This window comes from Podarcis erhardii, assembly GCF_964252035.2.
Source record: "Podarcis erhardii genome assembly, chromosome: 3".
Lineage (NCBI taxonomy): Eukaryota > Metazoa > Chordata > Lepidosauria > Squamata > Lacertidae > Podarcis > Podarcis erhardii.
In genome coordinates this window covers 58406348-58428290 of record NC_138507.1, presented here as the reverse complement: position 1 = coordinate 58428290, position 21943 = coordinate 58406348, and the positions used below count along the sequence as shown (strand labels likewise).

Sequence of the window (21943 nt, the reverse complement as noted above, 5' to 3'; positions counted from 1 at the left end):
GTAAAAGTACGGTACCTGCTTGACATGGATGTACAGAGATACATCCTTCCCTCTTACCCTTCCTGTATTTTTCAGTGGCTCGTTAATAGTGTGGGATTTTCTCATTGCTGAGAAGACTGCAAAGAAAATTAACGTTGTCATGGGTGAACCTAAACTAGAAGCCTTTCTGCTTATCTGGAGTCAATTCACTGAGTGTGCCAGAGATCTTGATAGATTAGAAGCCCAGCCTGTAAAAGCTATATACATATATGAAAGGAATTTTATCTCTGCAGTATACTTTCACTATCAAAAGTGTTTACCATGCCATGCCTTATTCATTGTATATGTAAGTAGTTCATAAGTGTGTTTGCACAGTGACCTAAACTAACTTTCACTGAATTTCCCAAGCTACTGGTGCTAATTGCATTCCCCCCCCCCATTTTTCTTCTTAACAGGAGACCAAAACTCAGTGTGTTCGAATTGCTACCAAAGGTAAGAGGTTTTCCCCCTCTGAACTTTGATAACTTACTTTGGAGCTTATTCAATGTGACAATTCTGTTGCTGTGAATTTGTACTTGGAGCTCAGATATAGTGCCAGTAAATGTTTGGGATCCTCTTGACATCTAAATATGTGACAGAGTGGAGCCTCCTGGATGCTTTGGTTTCTGTTTTTGAGGAGGAGGAGAGGTGCTTATTGGTCAAAAAAAGAACTGGCATGTTAGAAGACATGTTTCTAAGGGGTTGGTAGGTTCCATTTCTTGTGATGAGCTGGAGAATTAGGCAGCTGTATAACTTCTAAGAGATAAATTATTTGAGGCAGCAGGACAGCACTTCAGTGTGGTATAACATGACAGTTTGTGATGTTCCCCTGTCATTTTGGTTCCATCTTAAGCTAGTATAAGCACTAGGACAGTACTGCATTTTTCTGCTCTCGTTTGGGCTGATCATGTAGCTATTTCTTGTTTTTAAATGGCCTTTTTAAAAGTAAGAATGGAAAACTGAATAACATGTGGATCCAAAGCAAATGGATAGTTCATTGGCAGGTTAATTTCAGTTTCTCCTTATACAACAGATTAATTTTTAAAAGTTGCATCTTCAGATAAAAACTTAGAACTCATGGTCTTGTCTTCTGCTTTGTGTTTACAGCACTCATTACTGAGTTCACTTTATAGAATGATTAGACAGAATTAGATAGATGCTGCATTCAAGCAGAGAAAACATGGAGGAGTACTATTAAATAATCAAATAGTACTTGTCACATCTTGGTGTGCACTCATTCTATGCATTTGTAGATATAATCAGCAACTGTCTCCAGGAAAAGAGCAAAGTATTCCAGATTTGCTAACAGAGAGGAGACAGATTTCTAGAATAAATGCTTAAGGGAAGGGTAACTTCTTGTGTAACCAATGTACAATTTTTTTTTTACTATAACTTCAAAGTTATAGTAAACTCCTGTATGTGAGCATGTTTTTAAGTTCGTATTCATTACCCTTTCATCTGCCCCAGTTGCAACAATCATTTCTGTCCTGTATCGGACTCTACAGCCACAGCAGGTAGCTTCCAGCAGTTTGACTTCACCTTCAAAGGCCCACTCCTCTATTGTCACCTGAGACGGATGGATGCTAGCCAACCTTACGAAAACCCTGGGTTGTTATTCAGTATTACTATAGCCAGTTGCCAATGAAGGTGTGATCCTAAAGTAAGATTCAAACGACACCACAGAAATCCCAGCTCACTGTCCATTAATCTACACCAGCTTTTATTTGGAAAGTGAGCTGGTTCAGATGTATCATAGCTTAGATGTGAAAGAGCCTTGTGCACCTATTCACACATGCAACTCCTTCACATGAGTTTTGATCAAATTGGATCAAATTTTCTGATTTATCCATACCAAAAAAGTATGGTTAGCAGAATTTGAACAAATTAGGACATTAAACTAATTTTAATATCTGGACTTGTTCCAAAGCTAGTAATCATAGGTTCCCAGATTGGCTGAAATGAAATCCATGGTTAATTGTAGACTTCCTGTTTTGTTTGCTTGCAAAGAAGCTGTGTACACAAATAAACAGCTTGTTCATATACAGTGGTACCTTGGTTCTTGAACTTAATCCGTTCTTGGAGTCTGTTCGACTCCCGAAACCGTTCAAAAACCAAGACACGGCTTCCAATTGGCTGCACTCAAGCAGAAGCTGCATCGGACATTTGGCTTCCGAAAAGTGTTCACAAACTGGAAAACGTACTTCCAGGTTTGCAGCATTTGGGAGCCAGTTTGTTCGGGAGCCAAGCCATTCAAGTACCAAGGTACCACTGTATTGGTTAATAAATCCAAGATAGGATCATTGAAATGTATAGACCTGAAGCATTAGCCACCCACCCCAACCATCATGTTAAAGATTCTGCTGTGAAGGCTATAAAACAAACAAACCAAAGTCATCATCTTGGACTTGTATAATACCATAATCTTGTCCAGAGGAAACCACTGCTGATATCCAGATACAAGTGTGGGATAGCAGCATGTTATCACCTCTTTATTTAGAATTTTACAGATAAGACACACACGCGCGCACACACACAAAGTTTCCATTTTCTGTTTAATGGCTTGGAACTGGAAAGAGTCAGAGTCAAATCCAAATTCCCACCTCCCAAGCCAAATTCACAAGGTAACCTGGCTGTAATGCCTATCTCCTAGCCTAATACATCATACGGTGTTATTTTGAGGATACAGTACAGAGAAGTGGCGCGGTATAAACATGATAAAAAATGGGTGTTTTTTTTTGTTTTGTTTTTTTGTAAAACAGAATCAATTCATAGAGCAGGTTGATCCTGATCATCCCCCCTGCTCTTCCAAGATTAGTTACAATAACACTTTCCTGCATAGCCTCCAAACCTTTCAGTATAAGAGTTTGCAGTGAATTGAATTTTTTGGGGTATTTTTTTCATAGCAAGCTGCTCTTGGCAATTCAAGGTTCCTTGCTATGGACACCTACGGCAAATTTTAAATTACTTAATACCTCTGAGGCTTGGAGCATTGCCCAGAGTGGGAAAAATGAAATCAAATTATTCTGATAAACACATCACATAATCACAAGCAATAAAGAGCAAGGACCAGAAATCATTTTGCAGGCTACTTTGGCAACTTTCCCAAACTCTGCAATAGGCTTGTTCCCTTCTCTAATACAATTTACAAGCCTGTCCGTCAGCCAGCGGTGAGCCACTTAATGTTTCCAGATAACTCTAATTGCATTACATTTTAAGGGTGGTTACATATAAACACAGAAGTAATTTTATGTTCTTGGGCCCTTCCCCAAATGTTTTGGTGTTTTTTTTTGTCACTGTTGTACATATTTAAGTGTAGCTCAGAACCTAGAGCTGTTAAGTGTAGCTCAGAACCTAGAGCTGTCACACTGCATGTTGACAGAGTGAAATAACTTCTCAAAGAAGTTTTCATATGGAAAAGTTTTTAAAATAATGCGGAGAGGTATTGGTGACACCCAGCCATGAATGGATAGCCTTGTTTTTAAAATATGCATGGTTTTTGAAAAGGCACAAATTCCTTTGTAAAATCTAAATTCATTTTCAAGCCCAAACAACAAGCAATAGGGCCAACTTTTCACATGCTGTTGCAAGTTTGTGCGTAGGAAAGGAACAGGGAGACTGGGGTAGCCGTTTGACAGAGGACAGTCCTCTGTTTAAAAGAGTCTCTGAATGGCAATGTGAATCAAGTCCATAGATAAAGAACTGCCCATAAACTGCCCATAAGCAATGAACGCCTGGACTTCCAGCAAGCACACAGGTTGCAGTCTTTCTCACTATGGTGAGATCTGTTTATGGGCTAGGGACCATAAAGGCAGGCAAGGGACAAACGTTTTAAGAAATATTTGTTAAGACCTTCCATATCAAGGAAAAATGATTAAAAAAAACAAAAACACACCAGTAAAAACTCAACACATACATTACCTATACATTTGGTTACAACAAACAGAAGAGCAAAACAAATAGGCAACAAATTCTCCCACAAATATACAATCCACAATGCACTAATAAACACTTAAGTGAAGCAATCAGGGAACCATCATAGAAATAAACAACTAGCCAAGTGTAAAGAAAAGGGGGGAAATTAATTCAGTCAGTCTATAATATTACTCCATAAAGCGTCATGAGTTGATGGAGGAAACCAATCATTCTATTTGACTGAAACATATTTAATAAAACAAACCATTTCCCACAAAACACTTTTTTTATCCTCTTTTTATCCTTTTTCCTTCCCCTGAGTTGACAAGTACATTTTCCCATGACGGTGACATCTGTTCCTGTTGTTATGGATACTTTTCAGTTTGTGCAGCCAGTGGATGTAGATGTAATCCTTGAAGGAGTGGGGTCAACATGTTTGACTCTTTCATTTCTGGGCTAATATTAATATTAATAATAATAATAATAATAATAATACCCTGCCCATCTGACTGGGTTTTCCCAACCACTGTGGGCAGCTCTCAACAGATTAAAAATAGAATAAAACGTTAAACATTAAATCATAAAACTTCCCTAAAATGGGATCTGGAGTGGGACCGGCCAAACAAGTGGGAGAAAACGACGAACATGTCCTTGAGGGAGTGTGTGGTGCCTATGAATGAAGGAGTGTGTGGTGCCTATGAATGAAGCAGTGGCATTTTTTAAACATCAGTAAAAGAATAGGCAGAATGAGTAGATACACTGAAATGCTGAGTTCATCTCTGTTTTGAGTTGAAAAAGACATTCAACAGATTTTGTTGTTAGTCTCATAGAACACCTCAATGTGTACTATGGCCTACCATTTAAGAAACAACTGCCATAGCCTCTTTTAAGAATGAAGGGCAAAAGAAGAAGAATGAAAACCATGGCATTTTTTTATCAGGATGTAGATTGCTCCATATTAGACTAATACATGTGGCCATTAGTTCTGAAGATATATTTTTTTGTTCTGAGGCTGCAGTGGGAGCTCTCCAAGCCAGGGCAGTTCAACATGCAACCTGTGGCAACATTTAACAGACACACACACACCACACATTACAATTCCTGCTCCGTGATTGCAATCATGGGATCGTTGTCTTTCACATGACGGTGTATGTTTTGACTTCACAAAGTGGGAAGTGATGGAGACAGGATGTTTGTGTTACTGTGTTCCATGAAGTGGGACTGTTGTCCTTTGTTTTTTCTCTTTGCTGCCTGATGCTAGAGAGAGAAGGAGCCATGTTGCAGTGCTCCGTGTGTGTTTATATGTAAATAAAGTAGATTAGCCAAAATGCAGAGTTGCTGAGGTCTATTACACAAGCTGCAAAGACTCTGTCGATCCCTAAGTGTGCCAATGTCTGTTGGCATCAGTTGCTGTGATGTTCAGGCTGAAGAAAGCTTTTGAAGCTCCCGAACAATCGACCAGGAGGGAGAGAACATGTCAGTTGGGCATCTGTCTCTGCCAGGGTCGTACTCGAGTGTAGGAGCTCCTGACACACCACCCTTGTGCTTTCTTCCCAAAACCAAGTAAGTGAGGTGCTGGGCTTTGGGAAGGAGGTGTGAGGGCTCTGACAGGGGCCTAGAGTTCTCCACCCTCCTTCCCAAAGCCTAGTTACCTCTTTCCCAGCTTTGTGGAGAAGGTAGGAGGGCTGTAGGACCCTGCCAAAGCCTTGTGCCTCCTTCCCAAAGCTCAGCATCTCGCTTACCTGGCTTTGGGAGGGGTCAAATTTTGGTCTTGCTCCCTACCTCCACACAACAAGACAGTGTGCGGCCCACGAGTTCCATGTCGAAGTACTCTTGCAGCCCACTTGATATGAAAAATTGGACCGCTCTGCTCTAAGTATACTCTGAAAAATCACATTTTTATGACACAGAGACCTACACTGTTCTTTGCGATATCTGTTGGGCACCATATCAGTTCTGTTTGCAGTAAACTGTATCCTATTCTTTAGTCTGCTTTGCAATTCATTTTTTAATGAAGTTCTCTGAAATTTTATTTTGTTTGGATCCCTGTAACTGCTTTTGCCTTTATTGGAACATAGTAAGCTGCCTGATACTGAGTCCCACCATCAGGGCATGTAGGTCAGTATTGCTTACACAGGTTGGCAGAAGCTGCTCTTGGTTTCAGGCAGAGGCATCTCCCAGCCCTACCTAGATATCAGGGATTGATTCTGAGACCTTCTACACACAGAGCAGAGGCTCTACCACTCAGCTATGGCGCTTTCCCTGTTGTGACATCGAACTTGGTTATTTTCTTGCAAAATAGGCCTGACAGTAATGTTGTCAGTCAGGCTGTGCTTCTTATTTATGAAAGTACTTTTAATGAAGTTAGCACTAATCCTAAAATTATATGCTATTTCTTATCTGCTAGCTGTATAATTGGGCTGTGTAATTGCACACTTCTCAGTGAATTGTGCAAAAAGATCATCAGAGGAGTGGAGAAGTAGGTTTATAAAATACCTGATAAAGAGACTTCTATTAGAAATTAGGTTGTGAGATACACAGTTCTCAACTTCTTTTCAGTGTGGTTAAACATCTTTGAAGGCTAGTGTCAGTTTTCCCACAGGATATATAAAATATTGATGCACACTTTTATGTATGTTGTGACATGCCTTCTAGTGTGTTTCCCAGAAGAATTATATTCTTTGTGGATTTGTTTGTATTCAAAGAGCATCTACTTGAAACCAGATTTGTTTTTCATGCTCCCTAGTGGGAGTTGTTTACTAAAAATAAATGGCAAGTTTCATTTCCTGTATGTACTCCATTTGTATTTAACCAGTTAGATACACAAGTAGTATTAAGTGTCACACCAAGTTACAGATTACACTGAATAGCTGACATATAGATATATGGTGACAATTCATGTACATGGAATTCTCCTGACTGGAATAGCTTTGCCATTGATTTAGCTAGAGAAATGAATTAATTTCCGTGATAAGAAATTCCATCCTTCATATTGACAATCATCACATATTTGTGTAGGGATTGAAAAATAATGATCACTTCTTTTTAAAATAGTTGAGTCATATGTGTGAAATGTAAATGAGTGCATCATTGGGCCAGTTTGTGTAGGCAGGGTAAATATGGGGTATTTACTTGGACTATGTATAAACTGTATAGTCGTACCTTAGTTCTCAAACAGAATGTGTTCCGGGAGTCCGTTTGACTCCTGGAACCATTCAAAAACCAAGGCACGGCTGCAGCATCCTGCAGCCAATTGGAAGCCACAGAAGCCACACCAGACGTTTGGCTTCCGAAAATTATTCAAAAACCAGGACACTCACTTCTGCATTTCAATTGTTCGGAAGCCAATTTGTTCAGGAGCCAAGGCGTTTGAGATCCAAGGTACGACTGTAGATTGAAAGCCTTGGGGCTATGTTCATGGCACCTGAAGCTAGTATGAATAAACTTAAATGATATTTCTTTCTCTCGTTTCTCTTTAACAGTATTAGACTATGAATGGGTCTTTGGTTTAATTCAAGCCTGAGCAGTATGAGGATTACACCCAACCATGTGCATATTTCATCTCTTTGTGCGCTTTATCGTGATGATACAAATTTATAAATCTTTAATGCTCTTAATGCTAACCCATATGTTGTGTAGAAATCCCCAGAAATCTGCAAAACTGGGAATCAAGAAGATACTAATAGGCTCAGAAAGCTGAATGCAGTCCTAAACCATTCAAGCAGCTAAAGATTTGTTAACCACAATCCTAATACTCCTGTCCTGTAACATAACAAATGCTGGCTTCTCCAACTCATCCCATTATATCCTGGGTATCTTAAATCATTTTACCGACCGCTTTCTCTCACTGCCCACCCTCCCCCTTCTCAATCCAGCTCCTAGATTGAAAGTGTAGCTGTGGCATCTGTGCTATTGCCCCAAGTGCTCTCCTTATGTGCTACAATCAGCAAAGCTTTTTCTTAGATTTATGCTTCTGGGCATATGGACAACTGGAAGTCATTTAGCGACACAACAACATCCTCATTTCTTTAATATATTATCCTTATCCACAAGCTTCAGTTTCAAAAGCTGTTGGTGTCTCCCTTTTTTGAGCTTACATCTTTGAGGATATATTTTTAGTGTGGTGTCAAAAGTGATGTTGAATGTAATCAAAAGTACATTCATAAACAGAAAAGTGTTTATAACTGGCTAAATGTTGCAGTGGGAAGAAAAGAAGCCAGTAATTAATTATTCTAATGGTGAGAATATATGCTTCCCATTAAAACACTTCATCTACACAGAGCTGCTAATAGTGATCTGTTTGCTAGTTGAAGGCACTCCCCCCCTTTTGTTTCTTTAGAGCCACATTTCAAATCCAGAGGATTTACATGTATGCGCCATTAGTAGTTTTGACGCAACTTTAATCTTCTTCAATGCAATTTAAACTTCCTTTATCCTTTGTTTGGTAGATTTAAGTTAAAGTGGAGGGATTTCATGTTGTTGTTTTCATTGTTGTTTTTAAATTGCATTCTTCAAAGCGCTATAGGCCAGTTGCAAACATTCCCTTCCTTGGCAAGTGGTTGTTAGCCAGTTCTAGGTCCTTTCTAGATCCAAAGCAAGCTAACAGCTTTGGTTACCCTGTGATATGAGAGAGGGACAAGGGGAATGCATCTCACTTGATTTACTTGATCTCTTAGCTGCTTTCATTACTATCAACCATAGTATCTGGAGTTGGGGATTAAAGGACCTACTGTAATGGTTCTGCTCTTACTGGATGGCCAATTTCAGAAGGAGGTGCCAGATGAGTGCTCTGGTACACTAGTGGCCTGGATGAGAGCCAATAGACTGAGACTCAGTCCAGATAATATTGAGGTGCTTTGTGTGTCCCCCCCCCCAAGCTGTTTGGTGTTCAGGCTTTTTTGCAGGAAGTTGCACTCACAATAAATGATTATGTTTGCAGTTCAGAGGTGCTAATGCATGGGAAGGCAAACTAAGGCCCGGGGGCCGGATCTGGCCCAATCACCTTCTAAATCCGGCCCATGGACAGTCCAGGAATCAGCGTGTTTTTACATGAGTAGAATGTTCCTTTTATTTAAAATGCATCTCTGGGTTATTTGTGGGGACTGCCTGGTGTTTTTACATGAGTAGAATGTTCCTTTTATTTAAAATGCATCTCTGGGTTATTTGTGGAGCATAAGAATTCATTCATCCCCCCCCCCCCCAATATATAGTCCGGTCCCCCACAGTGACGTTTGCTGACCCCTGTGCTAATAGGTGCAGCATTGCCAGTGGAGTCATTTGGAGATCTTCATATGCAAATGTACAGTCAACTCACAACTTGTACGCATTTCACTTGTGCGCCCACAGCTTTACACACTTGGTAGCCAGCTGTGATGGCACAAATTAAACACACACAAGGCAGAGAGCTTAAAAGCTCTTCCTGTGCTGGGTTTTCCTGCTGTGGAGGGAGTTTTTAAGATCTATGCCTTGCTTACCAGGCTCTGGGAAGCTCCCGCGGGACATGTCCCAGAGCTGGTAAGCAAGGCAGAAAACTTAAAAGCTCTCCACCTTGCATGTGGGGTGAGACCCACTTGATAAACTGGCTCCAGAAAGGTAGGGGTGGTTATGCAGGGACGTTTATGGGGTTGATTTGGCTGCACACAATTTCACCTATATGTGCAATCCCCGCAACCTAACTGCTGCACAAATTGTGAGTCAATTGTGTATTGCAACACTGATTTTGGCCAGGAAATATTTTTTTTTCTATATTGTGATCTGACAGCCATTCAGGCTGGATGACTCCTTAGGCCAAAATGCTAGTTTTTATGTGCGCTATTTTTTTGTTCCATTTTGGTGTGGTAAACTCACCATGATGTGACTATTTAAAATCAATGTCAAGGCATATTCCATGATAAATTTCCATTTCTCCGATAATCACCAGTTCTTGACGAACTACTGGAAGCTAAAATTTTAAAGTGTATATGACATCTATGGGTCTCCAAAAAATTGGGAAGGCAAAACTTGTAGCTTTACCATTTCAAAAGTGGTGAATGTGAGAACTGAGCTATACTTCCAAAGTAGGACCACATTATTCTCCATTTACAGTGACTCTAGGATACAGAAACTAACCATGAGGAGCCACAGCCATGCCTATACTGGGCATATTTTTAGAATTTATTTGTCATGTCCATCCATTGCATGTTTAGATCCACACCTAAAAAGGGTGAATGCATAAAGGAGCAAGTCTCTATCCCATCCTTGAAAACAGCCATTTTTAGTAGGAAACTGCAATGAAGCCTGTACTTCCAATACAGGTTGTATGACATATTATCTATAAGAAATGCCTCAAAGTCATAATCAAACTCTGATAATACATGTTTTATTACTGCCCATCTCAGGCATCCACCTTGTTTTGAAAACTTCTGAGTAAGAATTATTCATCTTTATTATTTGAAATAATGATATGTAGGATTTGGTACCACGAAGAAAACATTTTGCTTTTTTGTTTTTGTTTTCTTCAGCATTTTCTGAGGAAAACTTCCTGCAGTTATTTATACAGTAGATGTTGGATGTGCAGTAACTAAATTTCCATTATGGAAGTGTTTTGCAGAGCCTGAAGTAATAGTTCCATTTGTTTTCTTCGTGTTATCCCATTTTCCTATTTTTCCTCTTAATTTAATCTTTCATCTTCACATAATTCATCACACTTCATTAGTTCCCTCAGAGAACAAGCTATTTCCCCCTTGCACTAGCTCTAGTAAATAGGATGAAAATTAGATTTTTCGTACCTATCACATCCAAGCTTTTCCACTGTCCTGTGGAACTGACTGCATCCCCTCTGCAACGAATCAATCTTCTGTGGCGAAGTTAATGGATGACTTCCCAATTGCTTTATGTTAGTCTAATCAGATTTGCTATCTCTATCCATCAAGCTGCCTTTTTCGCTTCTTTCAAAGCTCTCCTAAATATGCCCTCCTCCTGTGAAGCAGTTCTTGGACCATCAATAGCTGCACTATATATATATTTTATAATACACTCTGTTATCATTCACGCTACCATAATTTGAACTTTTTAATGCTTACTGCCCTGGAATCCATCTTTGAATTGAAGAAAGAGGAAAAAACCGCCGCGTAAATAAATACTATGCAAATCCCCACTGTTTAGTACACACTGCCACATTTTTAATAGCTCTCCTGCTTACGTAGTTGGCAGACCATTTGTTTAGCCAGGGCGCGTGCAACTTTAGCATTTGGAAGATGGGTTTTCTTGATTCACAGTACGTTGCCTTCTCCATTGTTGGCCTGGCAGTTATCCTAAGTTCATAGTTTACAAGTGTTCATCCAAGTAGTCTGCTTTTGTAAGCTCTTCAACCTCGTCTCTCCCACCACCACGCACACCTTTCTCTGTGCCACCTTGAACTCTTTGACTCACCCCTAGAATCCTAAGCCCCGCTTGATTACTGTGCCTTACAGCTGCTAATATGACCCCTGCCCTTTGATTGATTTAGAGCTTGTAGTTTATTCTTCCAGCTCTCCAGGTGTAAAATTCAGTGCTTCTCCTTGCCTTGCCCTTTTCTTCACCCTGTTCTCCAATTATTGGAACAGTTGTTCAGCAGCTACCTACCTGTGACCTAGTTGTGACCTACTGTCCAGACCACCTACCAGGAACTTGTGCTTGGGGAGGAACTAGAAGAAAAATGTGAGAACCGCCGTCCTCAGTGTTAATTAAGACTGAATGGAAATGTTGGCTTGTTTTTATTGTTTCTAGGAGCTATACAACATTTTTGAAAAGACAAAACAAAAATGCAATTGCTGCCTGCAAAATTACAATCCAATAGGCATGATAGAAAAGGAAGAAAGGGTTGTATTCGACATAGCACTAAGGTCCACATAGCTCAATTGGTTAGAGAGCATGGTGCTGATAATGCCACGGTTGAAGGTTCAATCCATGTATGGGACAGCTGCATATTCATGCATTGTAGGGAGCTGGACTAGGTAATTCTCAGGGTCCCTTCCAACTCTGCAATTCTATGATTCTATTAGATGGTTCCATCAGCACAAGCATTTCTTCTTGTCTGATAGAACCATCTCCCCTCTCCCCGCTGTTTTTGGTGGTTCTCTACAGTTGTCTACGAAGGAAATTTGGAGAAGGCACAGAAGGGCACCTGAGCAGAGGCAGGGGAGTCCCATTGCACTAGCAGGAATCCATTTGCTGGCTTCTCCTAGTTCAACAAGTTATTTGAATACAACCCCAGTTTCTGACCACTGCTTCGCACAGTAACTGCTTCAAGCATCAACTGAGATCCTGTTCAGTGGCTTCTTCCTGTGCTGTACAGTGGTATCTCAGGTTAAGTACTTAATTTGTTCTGAAGGTCCGTACTTAACCTGAAACTGTTCTTAACCCGAAGCACCACTTTACCTAATGGGGCCTCCTGCTGCTGCCATGCTGCCGGAGTCCGATTTCTATTCTCATCCTGAAGCAAAGTTCTTAACCTGAAGCACTATTTCTGGGTTAGCAGAGTCTGTAACCTGAAGCGTATGTAACCTGAGGTACCACTGTAGTTGAAAACCAAGGTCTATTATTTGATTACTGATGTAAACCTCCAAAATGTATTTTGTATAGTTGTATAGTATTTTGTATACTTTATATTTTATTGCTATGGCTAGTGGCTGATGCAAATAAAGATTCTTCTGATCTGACTAAGGTGAGGTCAAGCTGATTTCTGTATCTGAAATAATACTCAAAATACTCAAAATCGTGAATTAATCTAATGATTATTGTTTATGGTTGGTTGGTTTTACTTTTTTTAAAAAAAGTATAGTTTTTGTACTTTCAACATACCCTGGGACCTTATAGTGAAGGGTAGGTAAGAAATCTTAATAAACCACCACCACCGCCATTATCTAATATTACCTAACTAATTATTGGAATTATTTTGACAGTCCAGTATACATTAATACATGAAATGTTAACCTCCAGCAAGACTATGCGAGAGGAACACAATTCATGCACAGCAATAGCTAGCACAAAAAAATTGAAAGCCAGATTTCAGTCAGCCGAGAGCTTTAATTAGTGTGGGAATTGGATAAGGTTATAGAATATGACAGTGTTATAGGAAGCAAATGAATAGTGATCACCAGGGATGATTAGACAGTTGGCAGTAATAAAATGGCAGGGTTTACATGTCTCTTTATCTGACAATCAAGCCATGGAGGAAGCCCAGTTTGAATACAGTGGTACCTCTGGTTACGAACTTAATTTGTTCCAGAGGTCCGTTCTTAACCTGAAGCTGTTCTTAACCTGAGATACCACTTTAGCTAATGGGGTGCGTGATTTCTGTTCTCATCCTGAGGTAAAGTTCTTAACCCAAGGTACTACTTCCGGGTTAGCAGAGTCTGTAACCCGAAGTGTTTGTAACCCGAGGTACCACTGTAATACCTGATAACTAAAAAGATTGTTTAGTGTTGGATAGTTCACAAGTCAAATATGAAAAGACCAATAGATCGGTGTCATTCCTCCACCTAAGTCTTTTTTGTTGCGGGGGGGGGGGGGGTAAATTTTACTGATATACTGGGTAGATGTGTCAGGCTACTTCAGAACCTAGGCATGACATGGCTCCTGGCGACATGTTATGAAGTGAAAACCACTCTGTGACTGGATCCACAGTGCTGCTGGCATCCACATACAACCTTTAGAAGCTGCAGCATGCACATGCAGCCTCTGCTCACAGTTCTGTATCTATGAGCAACACATTCTTCTGTTCATTCCACATCAAAACCACCATATTTCTAGCTAGCCTATGTCTTCTCCCATTGAAGATCCCACGTGTTAATTTGCAAACTGGACGGAGTGGAGGAAATTAGGAGGAGCACAATCTTGAACTGGGGTCACTATTTATGTGTTAACTCAAGGGGCAGCCAACATGGGGCACTGAAGATGCTGTTAGACTGCAATTTCCATCATCCATGGCATTTGAAAATTCTGGACTGGTGGGATTTGGAGCCCAGCAACTTCTGGAGGGCATCACGTTGGCTTCCCACTGACTCACTGATTTGAGGAAGGATGGTCTAGTAAGTTAGTGTGTTGCACTAGGACCTGGGAGACCAGGGTTCAGATCCCTGCTCAGCCTTGAAACTGATTGGGTGACCTTACGCCAGTCACAGTCTTTCAGTCTAGCCTACCTCCCAGGGTTATTGTGAGGATAAAATAGGACAAGAACTACAGCACCTTGAGCTCTTTGGAGGAAAGTTGAGGTATAAATGTAATAGATAAATAATACATACTGGTAAATAAAATTCAAACTCATGTTAGATCGCCTAATTAATATTATGTTTGTGGGTGGCGTATTTTTTTAAACTCTTTTTGTCCCAGTAGACTGCTAGTTCTATACGCTGCCTGTTCCCAGAACGGTCTGTTCATCTACACACATCAGCATAAGTTCTGACACATACTCTCTCCAAATAGACTGTTTTCCCCACAGCAAAGATTGTGCTTCCTTCTTGGTAAGAAAAGCAGGAGTGTCTTCTTGGAAAATTTGTAAGCGTATTCAGGCCTGATATTCAGCCCATTTAAGAACTGAACTATTTGTAATATTTAAATATATATATGAGCATAATAAGCTCATATATCTTTTTATCTTTCAGCATTTTAGCTGTCATGTATTGATAATTATTGGTTATGTTTCTAACATCTGGAATGTTATAAAGGGCAGAAGTTTTGTTTTCATTTTTTTTTTTTTAGTTTGCAGCAGTTAATGTATCATCGGTTTCAATTGTTTGTAGCCCTGGCATGAAACATAATCTATTTTGTCCTAAACATATCTTTAAAATCAGCTGGTCTTGGTTGATAATAACATTTTGAAATTTTAAACTAATTGGAGTTTAGCACTGTATGGTATAATCCATCTTTAATGTCTGCCTAATGTTGTAATATTCAAGCAGACCCTGCAAGATTGCTTGCCAACATTTCTGTGTATTTTAGACAGGCATAATGTTTCACAGTTGTTTGAGTACAGCTGTGTATGTAGTTTCTACATTTTAATGAAAGGCTTGCCTTTTTCGGTTATCAACCCATAGCATTATGAATAATCATGCCTGTTGAATATAAAACCTGAGTTTATTTGGAATGAAAGCCAACTCTGGGCAATATGTTTGGATCTGAACAACTAAATCAGTCAATTTCAGTGGTGTCAGAAAATGGAGAGCTACCACTGATCATTCCTTGCGGAAGCAAACACCTTGTTTATAAACATATTAATCTGAAACACCAGAGCCATTCAATAGATTATGAGAAAGGGTTTGGTTCATCACATACCACCATGGCTAACACTGTAATATGTAGGAGCAACACTTCTTGAAAAATACTGTAAAAACATACCCAGTATTTGTGATTTGCAGAGGCTGTCATGCACATATCAGTTGCACATCTTCAAGCTAGAATTGCCATCTTTGGTCGGGCAAACTAAAGGACAGGTTGGTAGGGTGGGGGGAAGTTGAGGGGCTAAAAATTACTTTCCCTGGTGCAGAAATGACTTCAAAGCAATCCATTACAATGTCACACAGGGTTTACATTATTCAATGAAAACAACAACAAAAGCACTGTGATTTACAACTGTAAGAAAATATGCAGCTCTGCCTGTTCAACAACTCTCTTTTCCAATCCCTCCCTGCTCTCGATCAGTTGGGCGGACCAGGTCTGCTCAAACCTCCGTCTGCAATCCACCTGCTCTGCCCATGTAAAACCTCTTTTCCCCAGCTCTCCAGCAGGGCTGTGCAAACCCCCTCACTTGCTCTCTGAGTCTGACCCACCCCCTTTGCCCGTGCAATAACTCTCTCTCTTCTGCACCGGACCAGCCCCCTGAAAACCTCACTCACTCACTCTCCAACCCACCTGCTACCCCCCCCCCCATGGAAAACCCGAGACTCCACCATAGAAGGCCCATGCTACATCGCTCTCCACAACCCACCCTTTGCCCATGCAAAAACTTTCTCAGACTCCTCCTCCCGGCCCCACCTGACCATCTGCCTGTGTCCTGTGATAACTCCTGCTCTCACTCTAGGCTCTTCTCCTCATGAACCCACCCTCTGCCCACAGAAACTCCCGCTCAGGCTTTCGCTCTCCTCCTCCCAACAGACACACCTTCTGCCCACACAGTTTGGAGGAGGAGGAAGAGCTTAAATATATTAAAAATGTGTCCCTTTTGAAGTCCAAACAGGACAGGGGACACTTTTCTCCAAAAATGGTGGACATATTTTTCTAAGTACTGGTGGCAACCATACCCTCAGCTCATCCCCCTCATAGAGCCAGTGGTATCTTTATCTAACCATGGAAGTAACTTGATGCCGATCTATTTGTGTTTCACTGTAGAATAAGTGTGTTTAGGATTTCAGTCTAAGGAACTGAATTTTGCTGTTACAGAAAATCACTTGGAGTCTATTCTTAAATTTCTCTATTTTTTTTAACCACAGCTCTCAAAATAAGATCTAAAGTGATCATGCCCATAAGTGGCCACTCAGATCTGAAGCAAATCCTATTGATAGAAGGCATAATTATTGTGTTTGTGTGTGTTAGTGTTAGTGTAAATTAAGTATTGTGTATTTAAAAAGACAAAAACACCCAGAAAGTAAGGAATTGGGTCTCTGATTGTTGATCAGCTTATATGTTTCCAACACCAGAGAAGATGTGATCATTCTGTATTTTCAAATTTAAAGAATATGTTTATTCATAGAGACATCCTCCTAGGTTTGATGTAATAGAATTACTGTCATCTCATAAATGAGGACATGTTGTGTCCTCATTTTAATCAGATCACAACTGGTTAAAATCCTTAAATCTAGATTTAAAGTGCAAAAGCTGTTTTTGTAATCTGGTTCACTTGGAACATTTCTGAAAATTATAGTTTCTATTTAATATAGCTCGCTTTGTTTTGCTCCTTTTTCCCTTTAAAGGCAATATGGAAAATTAGAAACATATTAATATCTGAATCTCAAGGTCCCTCAGAACTGCATCTAAACAAAAATGTAGCAGGAAACATGTTGATACAAGTTTTTATTGGTATAAACACTCTAGCTATAAATATAATCTATATTACTATACAAATAGTTATTGCTTAGAAGTTTCCTGATTCGCCTTCTACACCTTCCTAGTCCCTTTGCTCACTGTCCCATGCCAACATTTCCCACCATCTAACACAGAGTTTGAGAGCTAAGAAGTCTTGTTATTGATGTATCTTTCATCAGTAGGCTGTATCCAGTGCTACTGCCCTGCTTCTACAACAGACCTCAAAATCTAGTCCAGAGAGTTGGAAGACCCTCTGCAGCAAATCTGGGGGCAGAGAGGAAGGAGAAGTAGGATACAACTGAATGCCCACCATTTTTGCCCACATGCCAGGGAGACACTGTCCCTCTTAATTCTTCTTGATCTCTTGGTGGGTTTGATACAATTGACAGTGGTATTCTTCAGGACCAGCTGTCCAAGTAGGATGGGCAGTACTGCTTTGTGGTGGTTCTATTCCTACCTGGATTGCTTGGTGCTCATGGGTGATGTTTGGCTCCAGAGAATCTTCACTGTGAGGTCTTGCAGGGTTCAGATTTATCCCCCGTACTGCTCTAATATCTACATGAAACTGATGAATGGCGTCATCAAGAGTTTTGGGGCATGCTGTCACATTATGCTGATGATATGCAGCTCTGGTTTTTTTTTACACCTGCAGGTTCAACAATACATGTGCTAACTCACTGTCTGGCCTCAGTAATGAGAGCCAATAAAGTGAAGCTGAATACAGATAAGACTGAGGCACTCTTATTCCTATATTTTGTTTTAGTAGTTCTACTCTTACATTGTAAGTCACTTTGAGGCAGTTTTGTGTCGATGATAAATAGATGATAGATAGATAGATAGATAGATAGATAGATAGATAGATAGATAGATACATACAGTGGGGGGAAATATTTGATCCCCTGCTAAATTTGCCCGTTTGCCCTCTGATGGATAAATGACCAGTCCATAATTTTAATGGTAGGTTTATCGTAGCTGTGAGAGACAGAACAACAAGAGGAAAACCCCCAGAAACCCAGAAGACAAAAGTCAGAAATTGATGTGCAGTATAATGAGTGAACTAAGTATTTGATCTGCTATCAACCAGCCAGATGTCAGGCTACCTGGTATCTTCACTGTATGTAACGAGCTGAGATTAGAAGCACCTGCTGTAAGGGAGAGGTCTTACCTGTAATCCCAGCTCATTACAGTACCTGTACAAAAGACACCTGTCGACAGAAGCAATCAATCCAGCAGATTCCAAAGTAGCCACCATGACCAAGACCAAAGAGCTGTCCAAGGATGTCAGGGACAAGATTGTAGACCTGCACAAGGCTGGATTGGGCTACAAGACTATTGCCAAGCAGCTTGGTGAGAAGGTGACAACAGTTGGTGCAATAATTCGAAAATGGAAGAAACACAAATTAATTGTCAACCTCCCTTGGTCTGGGGCTCCATGCAAGATCTCATCTCGTGGAGTTGCAATGATCAGAACAGTGATGAAGCAGCCCAGAACTACACGGGGGGAACTTGTCAATGATCTCAGGGCAGCTGGGACCATAGTCACCATGAAAACAGTTGGTAACACACTACGCCGTGAAGGACTGAGATCTTGCAGAGCCTGCAAGGTCCCCTTGCTCAAGACAGCACATGTACAGGCCCGTCTGCAGTTTGCCAATGCACATCTGAATGACTCAGAGGAGAACTGGGTGAAAGTGTTGTAGTCAGATGAGACCAAAATCGAGCTCTTTGGCATCAGCTCAACTCGCTGTGTTTGGAGGAGGAGGAATGCTGCCTACAACCCCAAGAACACCATCCCCACCATCAAACATGGAGGGGCACATATTATGCTTTGGGAGTGTTTTTCTGCTAAGTGGACAGGACACCTTCACTGCATCAAAGGGATGATGGATGGGACCATGTATCATCACATCTTGGGTGAGCACCTCCTTTCCTCAGCCAGGGCATTGAAAATGGGTCGAGGATGGGTATTCCAGCATGACAATGACCCAAAACACACGGCTAAGGCAACAAAGGAGTGGCTCAAGAAGAAGCACATTAAGGTCCTGGAGTGGCCTAGCCAGTCTCCATACCTTAATCCCATTGAAAATCTGTGGAGGGAGCCGAAGGTTTGAGTAGCTACACATCAGCCTCAAAATCTTACTGACTTGGAGAGGATCTGCAAAGAGGAGTGGGATAAAATACCTCCTGAGATGTGTGCAAACCTGGTGGCTACCTACAAGACCTCTGTAATTGCCAACAAGGGTTTTGCCACCAAGTACTAAGTTTTCTTTTGCAAAGGGATTAAATAGTTATTTCACTCATTATAATGCACATCAATCTCTGACTTTTGTCTTCTGGGTTTCTGGGGGTTTTCCTGTTGTTATTCTGTCTCTCACAGCTACAATAAACCTACCATTAAAATTATGGACTGGTCATTTCTTCGTCAGAGGGCAAATTGGCAAATTTAGCAGGGGATCAAATACTTCCCCCCCTCATTGTAGATGATAGATAGATAGATAGATAGATAGATAGATAGATAGATAGATAGATAGATAGATATGACCAGCCTAAACCTGAGGGTCCCTCGGGTTATTTAGTGATATATAAAATAACTGAAGGTGGGCGCCGCCGCTGGTCGGCGTGGTGGTCACCACAAAAAAATAAATAAAAAGATATATAAAATAACTGAATTGTGGGCATTGCGGTGGACTGATGCTTATGGTGCAGTGGACAAATTCATGATGTAATTGCTATGAAGCTTTTCTCCAAATGTGATATATGAAGCTCTTTTCTAAAAAGGATGCCTTGCAGGTGATGAGCAATGTGTTAAATCAAATATGTCAGAATGATTTCTAGAAGAGACTTTAGTATGCTGGGGCACTACTCATCATGCCCTCACTGATTGTGTTAGGTCAGCAAGATCAGGAATCTGCAAACTAGTAGGTTTTAAAAGCCTGTTACTGGATGGTTCGTGAGACACTGAATCTCAGTGGTGTCATGTCACAGAAAATCATTTTAGCATTTAGAATGGTGGGAGAGAATATTACAAAGTATAATATATATTTAAATGCAATAGTATGACAGTCTGGGTAACTAACGAATTCACTATTTATTCCTTTGTCAAGTTGTGCACATTCTCCATGCCTTTAACTGAAAGCCAGAGTCTAGACACATTCTCCATTCAGTGCACATAAAACCTAATGTATATACAGTAATGCACTCAGAGAATGGTATGAGGGTATCCTGTTCATGCATATGCTACCTGGGAGATCATTGGAGAACACAGCTCAATGAAACATTCCTCATGCTATTAATGTTTAGCATTGTGTTGTAAACTTCTCTGAGGTCCTGGAAAAAAACACAGTAATATATGTACTATTCTATTATAATTTTGTTAAAGGCTGGGTTTTCTTGGTTCTGGACCTAACTGCATGTGCAGATCTACAAACATAAGAGGGTTTTTCCTTACATTTGTATTTGTATTTGCATATTCACAATGCTGGTTGATGAACTTGTGGAGTTTGAAATTATTAAAACTAATGATGGCATTTTTAAAAAGTCACCAAATCTACAGTGATGCTGGTCAAACAAGTGTTCTGACTACGGAATCCTCTAGAGACACTCTGAAAGCTCTACCTGGATTTTACTTTACTCTTCCTTTAAGACAATTTCCATTGTGCATACAGTTCCTGCTTAACTGTACCACAGACAGAGCCATTGTTTACCCTCATCTTAATGCAAATAGTTCTGTTAACTATTCTAAAATACAGGATGTTCTCCGGGGATAATGACAATGTCTATGTTTGGATTTAATGACACAACCAAGGTCACATGAATGTCCTCGGGACAATGTGTTTCTTGCAGGGTAGTTATAAAGTGAAAATGCAGAACTAGCGCAGTGTTTAAAAATTCACATTATTCCAGGGTGCATTAGAGATTAAATGGAAATTGACATTTGAAGCAGCAAGTGGCAGGTGGTGGGGAGGCATCATCATATGAAGTTACAAGGCCAGAACTTTATAAAAGTGAGATAAGCAAAGTGACTTCCTGAACACCTTGTCTAGGTCAGTAGGGTGAAGGTGGGGCACCTGGCCTACAGACTCTGCTAACTCACTTGCACAGGTCAACCCTGGAAAGGTCTATACATGCTACTGCACCCAGTTGAATAATTTTGTTTCATTAGCTAACCTCAATTCTAGTTTTACGTGTAGGGGGAAACACACACTGTACCATCCGTAATTTTATTAGCCCCCATGTTGTCCTGCTTCCCCTCCTCACTAAACCAAAAAGCCTCAGCTGTTGTGTCCTTTATTCATAGGGAAGATGCTCTGGACCCCACTAATTTTGGTTGCCCTTCTCAGAATGTTTTTCAAACTCTACAATATATTTTTTTCAGTGTGGCAAGCAGCACTGTTTATCGTATTTCAAGTTTGCTTAATTGTGATACTGGAAGTTTTAACTTTCAGTCCATCATATTGTAATTCCTAGCATGGGATTTGCTTTTTTGTAGCTTCTGCACACACATGCTGAATTCAGACAACTTTTTCTTCCATTCCCCCAATATTTCTTTACCAATTTATTGGCTAGAGCAACTATGGGCTAATGCACACTTTCTAGGCACAGGTCAGAGCAGTTTTCCATTCACGCTGCCACTTTCCTCTGGAAAACCTGCTGTTTACCATCGAAGTGGAACAAATGTCCATTCACAGAAAACCCAGCTGACATTTGTTCTGATTCAGCAATAAACAGCTGGTTTTCCATGGGGAATGTGGATGAGCCCTTAGTGTTGTGTCCCAGTGTCTGGAGGATTGCATGAATGACACCCACCACATTCCCTTTTTGTTGTTGTTGTTGTTTACATTTTCTTAGGAGAGAGTACAAGACAAAACATGCAAGATAGACAAAGGAACATAGCAGAGAGAAGCGAAAGGGAAGGGTAGGGAAAATATGAATATGCATCTCAAAAGTGAACTAATGAGTCCAATATTAAGAATCC

The 21943-nt window shown here is 40.5% G+C and overlaps 1 protein-coding gene across 14 annotated transcripts in view; it reads left to right on the top strand.

Moving 5' to 3' along the window:
* PTPRK (protein tyrosine phosphatase receptor type K) overlaps window positions 1-21943 on the top strand; it is a 341149-nt gene that overhangs the window by 271258 nt on the left and 47948 nt on the right. For all 14 annotated transcript variants that reach the window (XM_081856114.1, XM_081856122.1, XM_081856118.1 and 11 more), the window contains exon 13: window positions 435-471. In XM_081856114.1, the coding sequence (XP_081712240.1) occupies window positions 435-471 (37 nt within the window). The remainder of the gene's footprint in view (window positions 1-434; window positions 472-21943) is intronic.